Raw genomic sequence first — 10,680 nt, 5'->3', positions numbered from 1 at the left:
GGAAGAGGATATAGAAGATTTTTACCAGCTTTTACAATTGGAGATCGATCGAACATGCAATCAAGATTTATTGATAATAATGGGTGACTGGAATGCAAAAGTTGGGAACAGGGAAGATTCATTAGTTGGAAAACATGGCCTTGGTGACAGAAATGGAGCTGGAGAGAGAATGATCGAATTTTGCACAATCAATGACTTATTCATAGCATATACATTTTTTAAGAGACATAAATGCAGGTTATATACTTGGATTTCACCTGATGGTATGCATAGGAATCAGATCATTACATCTGTGGAAAGAACCTCTGGAGAAATGGTATAAAGAGATTTCCAAATACAGCTGAAATGTTCAGTCTGGAGAGGATAAAATTGATGAATGGGACCTTCTAAAGATTAGATCCCTGTACACATCAAAAACATTTTCCAACAGAGTGAAAAGAAAACCCTCTGACTAGGAAAAAATCATTTGGCAATACCATTTCAAACAAGGGTCTCATATCAAAAGTTTACAGAATCCTACAGGGCCTCCTCAAGAAAAGACTGATGACACAACTTCAAAATGGGCAAAAGACATGGAAAGAATTTTCACAGAGAAAGTTATTCAGATGGCCACAAGACACATGAAGAAATCCACAAAACTATTAATAAGAGAGATGTAAATCAAAACCACAATGAAATACCATCTCACTCCAGTATCAGCGGCAAAGTTTAACAGGACAGCAAATAATAAATGTTGGAGAGGATGTGATGAGATAGGAACTCTTATACATTGTTGGTAGGATTGTAAAATGGTATAACCACTCTGGAAGACAGTTTAGTGCTTCCTCAAAAAGCTGAACATAGAAATTCCCTATAACCCAGCTATTCCACTGCTTGGAATATACGCTGCGAAGATGAGAACTTGAGGCACAAATGGAGACTGGTACAGTAAAGTTTATAGCAACGTTATTCACCATTACAGAACATGGAAACAAATGTACAAGTACAAACAAATGAATTGAGAAATTATGGTTCATTCACACAATGGAATACTACATAGCAAACTGGAGCAATGATTTGTAAATTTCTACCTAACTTGGGAGGGACTGCATAGCATTACACAAAGTGAACTAACTCAGTCCCATTAGGACAAATACCATATAAGACCATTATTGTAGAATAAGTGTGAGGATCCAGGGGGGGTAGGGAGCAGAGAGCTGAGGATGTGTGGGGTGGAGAGTGTTAATCCTAGGGTCACTCAATTGGATGGGTGGAGGTAGAGTGTGAAGGAAATGGGAAAGATGTGGTGTGAAAAACAATGTATATGAACTTTGTAAATAAACCACTATAAAATTTAAAAAAAAATATATCACAAAAGGCAGTTTGGAGTTTCCTTAAAATGTTGAAAAAGAAGTGATCCAGCTAGTGAACTACTAGAATATGCAGTTATACCATGAGGATGTATGCAAAGTGATGAGCCCTCTGTTGAGTTGTTAGCTAGAAAGCTGACACTTTGAACACAGCAGCTGCTCCAAGGAAGTAAGGTAAAGCAGTCTGCCCCTGTAAGGATTTCTTGTCACAGAAACCCTGTGGAGCAGTTCACTTCTCTTCTGTCACGTTCCCTGGAGTTAGAGCCAACTCAGAGGCAGAGTTTGATTTTGAGTTCATATAGGAACTTAAAGCTTTTTAAGAACAGTTCCAGGATTCTAGGAAAAAAGGCAACCCAAACATGGCTCTCTCTTGTTCTACTCCAACTTCAGACTGTTGGCTTCTCCTAAGCCACAAGTCTGCTTGTAGCTTCAGTCAGTAGGTTGCAAATGAGGCTCTAAAAATCATGGTAGAGAAAAGGCAAATACTTTGTAGCTGAAAATTCTGTCGATTTGGTAGCCTGGAAACTTCTAGCCCTAAGTTTAGTTTAAATGATTCTGGAATAGCAACAACTGGGAGGTATCTAGAGAAATAAGTAAACATACAGCCTTCTAAGTAGAGAACAGTTTTCTTTTTGGCTTCATAGAACCTCCACAACTAGTTGTTTAAGAACAACAGGCAGCATTCAGTCTACACTAACGATCCACAAGGAATCCAGACATCACGACTCAGAACTAGGGATGGGAGGGAGGGCAAGACAACAGCAACTTCCTCACATGTGTCAGAGTTACCAGACATGGTTATAAAGCAGTGATGCATATTCTAGCTAAAGAAAAAAAGATAATGGAGCTTGAAATTATCAGAAAGGAATGTTTTTGTCAGGGGCCATCAGGTTGCGTACTGCTCATGAAGTGAGCAACAGGTCTGACCCCTGCCCTCTCATGTGCCATCCTCATGGCCTCCGACACACTCAAGCCCATTGCTTCAGTCACTGTGTCAGTCCATCTTGTTGAAGGTCTTTCTTTCTCTGAGCCTCCACTTTGTCTAATATCGCTTTGCAATATTATAGCCTCTCGTAGCAGCATGCCCAGAGTATGAGAGATAGCTCCAAGAAACGTTCTGGCTGCACTTTTTCCAAGACATATCTGTTTATCGTTTTTTTTAGTCCTTGGGATCATCACCCTGGCTCTGTTTTAGCTATCAGACCTAAAAAAACATAAACTAAAACATAGACTCTTTTTTAAATATAATTTTTTATTTTAATTGTGATTTTAACAAACGTTTATAAAAAGTTAGATTTTCAATTCATTGTTGCAGAACATACACTTTTAATAGAAGGGACAACAGGAAGAAAAGAACATTTTAATAATATCTCAGTATTTACATTTTAGACAATCTTAGCAAACTCTTGATGTTGGCAGGATTTGTGGAGAGGTGGTAGACGGGAAAGCATTCTTGGAGTATATATCAGAGATGTGGAGTATGGATAGTGCAAATATCTGAAGGTTTCTTTTTTGTGAACTCATGGACGACTTCAGTCATTTCTCCATTTATCATGATGTTGCCTCTTGGCCCAGTGGTAAGGATCTTTATTTTCTTGATGTTAGATGTAATCCATATTGAAGACTGTAGTCTTTGATCTTCTGCAACAAGCACTTCAAAACTTCCTCAATTTCAATAAATAAGGTTGTGTCATCTGCATAACACAGGTTGTTTATATGAGTCTTCCTCTAATCCTGATGCTATTCTTCTTCATAAAGTCTAGCTTCTTGAATGATTTGTTCAGCATTTTTTATTTCTTTTTACTTTACATTGGTTTGCACACAAAATACAGTATACATTGTGTTTCAGTTATATACATTGTGTTTCACATGACACACAGATTTCTTGTTTTAAAACTGTAGTGTTCCCTTGCTCTGTTTGGACAGCAGCCTCTTGGTATAGGTGTAGGTTTTGCATGAGCACAATAAAGTGTTCTGACATTCCCATTCTTCTTAATGTTAGCCATAATTTGTTATGAACCACACCATCAAAGGTCTGCATAGTCAGTAAAGCACAGATATTGTTTTCTGGTATTCTCTGCTTTTAGCCATGATCTATTTGACATCAGCAGTGATATTCCTGGTGCGTCAGCCTCTTCTGATAAATCTAGCTTGAATTTCTGGCAGTTCTCTGCCAGTGTACTGCTCTAGCCATTTTTAAATCATTTTCAGCAATATTTTTCTTATTATTTTTGTTATGTATCTGTTGTTTGAGTCACCGGCAACTCATAGCAACCTGATGCATATTAGCTCTGAAGCCTAACCTGTCCTTAGCCCATCCATCTCATTGTTTCCAACAGACCTAATCCCATTTCTCCGGTCACTAAGTCACTCCGTCACATCCTGAGTCTTCCTCTCCTGTACTATCCCTCTACCCTTCTGAACATGATGTCCTTCTCCAAGGACTGGTCCCTCTTGGCCACATGCCCAGAGTATGTGAGATGGAGCTTAAAAGTTCTTGCTTCCAGAGATCAGCCTTGTTTCACCCTCTCCAGGACAGACCTGTTTGTTCTCCTAGCAGCCCACAGTATGTTCAACACTCTTTTCCAGCACCACAATTCAAAGTCATCAGTCCTTCTTCTATCATCCTTATTGTTCAGCTTTCATATGCATAGAAAGTAATTGTGAAGACTATGGCCTGTATCAGGTGCACTTTAGTCTCCAGACTGCCATCTTTACTCATCAGTACTCTAGAGAGGTCCCTGACAGCAGACTTTCCCAATATAATTCATCTTTTATTTCCTGATTGATGCTTTCCTATCTCCATACCTTTTCAATCTATATGCAGAATAGATCATTCAGGAAGCAGGGCTTTTATGAAGAGGAATGTGGCATCAGAATTGGAGGAAGATTCATCGACAACCTGCATTATGCAGATAACACAATTTTGCTTGCTGAAACTGAGGAGGACCTTAAACATTCGCTGCAGAAAGTCAAGGACTGTAGTCTTCAGTATGGATTGAAGCTCAACACCAAGGAGACAAATTGGGACACTTGACAGCTAGCTTCATGATAGATGGAGAAGAGTTTGAGATTTGCTTAGATATGATGATGTTGTTGTTAAGTGTCGTCGAGTCATAGGCGATTCATAGTGACCCCATGAACAAAAGCCCTCAGCACTTGTATGACTTTCATCCTTTGCCAGGTTCATAGAGTTTCTAAAGGCAAGCTATTATGGAAGTGAATACCACTCCTGCTTCCAATTAGATATGATATTGATGATATTATTTGATAATTTCCCATTCTGTTGGATCACCTATTTTGGGAATGAGAATAAACATGTATCTCTTAAGTTCAGTTCACCAGGTAGCTGCCTTCTAGATTCCTTGACACAGTGTGGTGAGCACATCCAGTGCTGCAGCTGTGTGTTGGAACATGTCAGTTGGTATTCAATCAATTCTTGGTCCTTATTGTTTGCTGGTGCTTTTAGTATAGTTTGAACTTCTTCCTTCATCATAACTGGTTCTTGATCAACTTCCTGAGTTGGTTTTGTATAAGCCTATTCTTTTTGGTACAGAGAATACCTTTTGGGTAAGAACGTGCAAATAAGGAGTGAAGACTGTTAAAGAATTAGTTTTATCGTCCTGTCAGGCTTAAATTAAGTGGCTCAGAAGCAAAAAAACTGGAAACTCAAGGCTTTCAAAAAAGAAGCAGAGAGTGCAGTATGTCTGTTTGGACCAAAGATTCCTCTGTAAAATGAGCTAATAATAAAGACCCAGCAGCAGCAGGGCAGTAGGAGAGGTAGTGGGAAACGAGAGAGAGTGGTGTGAGACAGCACTGAACTAGAACCACCACCCCGCAGAGCCAAGACCTAGGACCTTCACCTAAACCCACTGGTGAAAGGGTGGAGGGTACACTTAATAATTGGTGATACTAGCCTAGAGTCCTGAATTTGAGAGTCAGAAAGAATGCAGGCTCATATCGCAAGTTGTCCTGACTAAAGAAGTATATCCCAACTGTTTCCAACCTCAACTGTTACTCCCCAATGAGCCCCACAGGTTTCTGGAGATGGCCTGAAAGGTAAGAAGTTACACTGCCAACCCAAAGTCAAGAGGTTCAAATCCACCAGCTGTTCTGAGGGAGAGAGATGCACTGCCTCCTCCTGGAATATTTACAGCTTCGGAAAACCCATTGGAGGGTCATCTATGAGCCAACTCCAACCAAGGGCACATTAGTAACACAACAATATAATGGTCACAGGAGTAATTAATAGTCATGACTTGGACGCTGAACTGAGAAGCTGATCTTTAATGATGTAAGAGCTTGGACTCAGCTCCAGCCATCCTCTAACCAGGTCGTAGGAACACCAGAATCAATCTGAATGAAGCCCCAATTGTGAGTATTTTCTGAGTTCTTTATGGCCCAGGAGGAACAAAGTCTCATAATCAGACCAAACAAAATGATAAATGGAGAAAATATTTAAGTTGTCAGAGATTTCCTTTTACTTGTATGCAATCAACACCCATGGAAGCTGCAGTCAAGAAATAAAACAATGCAGCGAGCTCTGGTGGCCTAGTGGCAAGAAGCTGCACTGCAATCCCAGAGGTGGTGGTGGTAGTGGTGGTTGTTAAGTGCTGTCGAGTCGCAGGCAACTCATAGCGACCCTATAAAGGAGAATCCTCAATGCTTGGGTGTCTTTCATCCTCTCTCCAGTTTCATAGGGTTTCCGGAGGCAAACTATTACGGAAGTGGATGCCGCTCCTGCTTCCAAGATTGTTTTAATCAGGGAGTTTCGCCCAACACTGTCCACAGTTGGTAACGAACAGTTAACGGATTTGACACATCAGCGTCACCATGTTCAGCCTCACAGCAACCACAAGTTACCACTGTATGGCAAGTGGACACACCAGGGCTATATGACCTAGAGGAATGTTTGGACAAAAACAATGAAAGACAGGCCCAAGGGCTGCTATTAAAAGTCACCCACCTTTGGCTTGATTGTATCGCTTTCAGTCCACTGGGCCAGCTGATCAAGTTCAAATCCACCAGATCCTCTGCTGGAGAAGGAGGAACAATCTCCTCCTGTACCAGTCAGATCTGATTTGATGGTACACACACACACAAAATAAAATAAAAAATACAAGTATTTAAATAAAATAATGTATTATTGCACTGGGCAAATTTTTGCTATGAAAAATCTTTTTAAAGTGTTAAAAGAAAAGGTATCACTTTGAGGACTCTAAGGTACATCTTACTCAAATCCCCACATTTTCTATTACTTAATATGTATATGAAAGCTAGACCATAAGTAAGGAAGACTGAAGAAGAATTGATACCTTTAGAGTGTTGATGAAGAATATTCCTGTACCATGGACTGCTAGGAGAATGAACAACTGCGTCTTAGATGAAGTCAGCCAGAATGACGGCTCCTCAGAAGGGAAGGCGGTGAAACTGTGTCTCTTTCTTACTTACTTAAGCTGTGTTATCAGGAGGGACCAGTCACTGGAGAACGACATCGTGCTCGGTAAAGTAAAGAAGACCTCAGTGAGATGGACACCATCAGAACAAAGATAGTGGGGATGGCACAGGGCTAGACAGCATTTTCTTGTCTTATACAGGGGTCACTTTGACTAGATGACACCTAACAACAACATGTAGCAAAATTTTGCCTAACTTGAGTATAAGTTAAGGTGAAATCCGTGCTTCTGTTTATTAATATTGTTGCTGAGTCGGAACTGACTCATAGCTGGCCAGGCCTCCTTTGGATTTCAAAGGCTGTAAATCTCACAGAAGGAGATTGCTCGTCTCTTCTGCATCCCGACTGCCAAAGAGGTGTAGCCTTTGGGTTAGCAACCCAGCTGCCTCTGGACTACACCACCAGAGCTCAGAAGCTTATTTTTACCTACCATCAGCCTGTAAAAATTCAAAGAGGATTAAATATTTCTCTTAAAAAAAGTGAATGTAATAAAAAAGCCAGTATTAATAGAATTTAAATTGGTAGACTATTCTTCAAATTTTAACCTCTCCTATATTCTTGCTTGCTGAAACTGACGAGGACTTGAAGTACTTGCTGTGGAAGGTCAGGGACTGCAGTCTTTGGTATGGATTGCGACTCAGTATCAAGGAAACAAAGATTCTCACCACTGGGCCAATTGGCAGTGTCATGATGGATGGTGAAGAGATTGAGCTTGTTCACAGTTTTGGTTTGCTTGGATCCACAGTCAACACTCTTGGCACCAGCAGCCAGGAAATTAAAAGACATATTGCTATGGGAAAGTCTGTGGTTAGAGACCTCTCTAAAGTGCTGAAGTGTAAGGATTTTAGTCTGGAGACTAAGATGTGCCTGATACATGCCAGGGTCTTTGCAATCACTTGCTATGCATCGGAGAGCTGGACGATGACTAGGGATGATAGAAGGAGAATTGATGCCTTTGAGCTGTGGTGTTGGAGAACAGTGTTGAATATACCATGGACTGCTAGGAAGATGAACAAGTTTGTCCTGGAGAGGGTGAAGCTGGGCTGCTCCTTGGAGGCAAGGATTCTGAAGCTTCGTCTGATATACTTGGACATGTTGTAAGGAGGGACCAGTCCTTGGAAAGGGACGTCATGCTTGGGAGAGTGGAGGAACAGCGCAGGAGAGGAAGACCCTCGATGAGATGGATTGATTCAGTGACTGGGGTAATAATGGGGGCAGGTGTGTTGGAGATTGTGAGATTGGCACAGGATAGGGCAGAGTTTAGGGCTGTTGTACATAGGGTTGCTATGAGTCGCAGGTGACTCAACAGCACATAACAATGACAAAAACAACAATACATCAATACCAAGCAGACAACCAAATTCTCTTGACTCAACTCTAAAGACAGAAACAAAAGCATTCTTAAAGTGTGGTTTCTCAGAGGCTTATTTGGTGCCCATAAATTAATTTCTTATCATCTGTTCAGCATTAATAATGCAAAAGTATTTTTTATATTTAAATTGCCAGATTGGTAAATTTGTTGAAAAGAATTGATTCTGTGTGTTACTATGTGTAATTACTTAAAGGTGCATGCTTGTTTAGCCATATAATTCCCTTTCTGTCATAGAGGTATATAGAAAACCCCAGCGTCATGGCCTGTTACAATGAGCTGATCCAGCTGGAGTATGGAGAGGTGCAATCCCAACTGAAACTCAGGTAATGCTATCACTGCTGGGAAGCCTGTTTGACTGCACAGCCAAAGCTGCAAGTGAGAACTTGGATTGTGGGTTTACTTTATAGCTTTAACTGACCTCTTGCTAAATAGAGACACGGTGGTGGGTTGGCGGGGGGATTTTTCAGGATGTCATCTCTGCTTATACAGACTTTCTAGAGAATGTCTTGATGTCTCATGATTGCTTTAATGATCCGAGACCTTCATTTAAAGAAGGGTCACCAAAATATTAAGTGGGAAATAAGGGGAATCCAAAAATACATACACTGAATTGTCAATTTTGGTTTTTAAGGAAAAAAATAGTTTCACTGTGTGCATATCATATATACAACATGCCCTGTTATAATAGCCGTTTATCTCCAGGAGATGACAGTTTCTCTTCTCTACTTGATAAAAGTACAAATTGTAAAAAACAGAGGGCAGTACCCCGAAGGAGCGCTGCTGGCCAGGTGGGCAAGGAGTTACTGCAAAGGCAGGTGGCTTGAATCCACCAGCTGCTTTGAGGCAAAAAGATGGGCATCTGCTCCTGTGAGTGAGATTTACAGCCTCTGAATACCTACTGAAGGGTCAGCTATGAGTTGGTTTCAACTAAAGGACAATGAGTAAGTTGATTTGATAAAGGTTTGGCTTGTTTAGGAAGCCCCAGTGGCATAGCCTGTAGGGAGTTTCACTGCTAACTCAAAGGCCATCTCTCTCTGGGAGTTCGCAGCTGCCAACAGCGCTGCAGGAGAAAGGCCATTTCCTCCCATGAGACCCAGTGGAGGGTCAGCTATGAGTTGGTTCTGACTGAATGGAAATGAGATACAGGTTATTTTGTGGGGTTTTTTAGATACATTTTTTTTAAATGTGAAATATTCCTGAAAGCCTTATTCTGTATAGAGCATGGGAAACAGAAAAAATTACTGAAATTGTCTAGTGTTAAAGCCTGTTTCCTTCCTTCATCACTAAATCCAATCACTAACAATTTTCTGTTGCCTTTAATTCCAAAGTACCTTTGGGAGTCCACTTATCTACATCTTAGTTTTCATTTCTTGTGCCCTTGAGGCAAGTATGACTCATTGTTACACTATGAACAATGTATCTGACATCTCTCCTATCCTGAGCCATCCTCACCATCTCCACCACACTTGAGCCCACTGCAGTAGGCATTGCATTGATTCCTTTCTTGATTCTTTCTCTTTTTCACTGACCCTCTACCTTTATAAGCGTAATGTTCTTCTCCAAGGATTGGCCCCTCCTGACAGCTGCCCAAAGTAAATAAGATGAAGTTTCACCATCCTTGCTTCCAAGAAGCACTCTGGTTTCACTTTCTTTAAAACACATTTGTTTGTTCTCTTGGCAGCCCATGGCCAAGACCAAAACATTTTACTAGTTTAGTTCACATAATCTCTTACTGTTAGGGATAGAGAGGTTAAAAGGAAGATGGCTACAGTGGATTAAGGAAGAATCAGGAAATGGAGAAGGGCTGCAAGGGGAACGCATTAGAACCTTCTGTCATCAGACCTGGACCAACCTAGTACACATGCACCCTTAACCTTACAACAGTAGCCCAGTGTCAGAGGAGATGTGGACATTTGAGCAGACGTTCCAAAATCCATATCGGGAAACTCAGGAAGAGGCCTTTTTCACCGCTCTGCTCCTGAGAAGAGCCCACTCTGTCTGAGCATGTTTCTCTTGCTTAATAAACTCTTGTCTGTAAACTTTCCTGTGTTTTAATAAACTTCCCTGTCTTTGGCTCTCCTCTGTCTGCAGTGTGTGTTCTTGCTTCGCTCTTGGAGCACTCATTTCAGGAAGCAACCTTTCTAGCCTGCATCCAACTAACAAACCAGATCCGGGAACCTCCTAACATCAGAACAAAATTACATTATGTTCCTATCTTACACTTTGCTGAGAAATGAACTCCAACTAATTGAAAGCTTAAATGTATAAAAAAATAAGACTACACAGTACTAAAAATATTTGTGAACATATCTAATTGTATGTTACAGTCTTTTCTCAGCAAGCATAAAAACCAGAATTTTTTTAAAAAATGAGAAGACTGAGATTGTTTATCAGTATCAAGGTTGTTTACAATTTAAAAAAATAAAACAACCTTTTAGCAATGTTGAAATGCCAGACCAGTGACAAACTGGAAACAATATTTGTTAATATACAGGACCACTGGG

General features: G+C 40.6%; 1 protein-coding gene across 1 annotated transcript in view; it reads left to right on the top strand.

The window, feature by feature from the left end:
- Positions 1-10,680, top strand: part of PDE8A (phosphodiesterase 8A) — a 97,856-nt gene that overhangs the window by 16,961 nt on the left and 70,215 nt on the right. Inside the window, 2 exon segments of the mRNA XM_006885139.1 lie at positions 7,749-7,766; positions 8,386-8,499. Of these exon segments, the coding sequence (XP_006885201.1) occupies positions 7,749-7,766; positions 8,386-8,499 (132 nt within the window).

This window comes from Elephantulus edwardii, unplaced genomic scaffold, assembly GCF_000299155.1.
Source record: "Elephantulus edwardii isolate Elephantulus edwardi_28Jun2011 unplaced genomic scaffold, EleEdw1.0 scaffold00041, whole genome shotgun sequence".
Lineage (NCBI taxonomy): Eukaryota > Metazoa > Chordata > Mammalia > Macroscelidea > Macroscelididae > Elephantulus > Elephantulus edwardii.
This window is presented reverse-complemented; position numbering and strand designations above follow the sequence as displayed.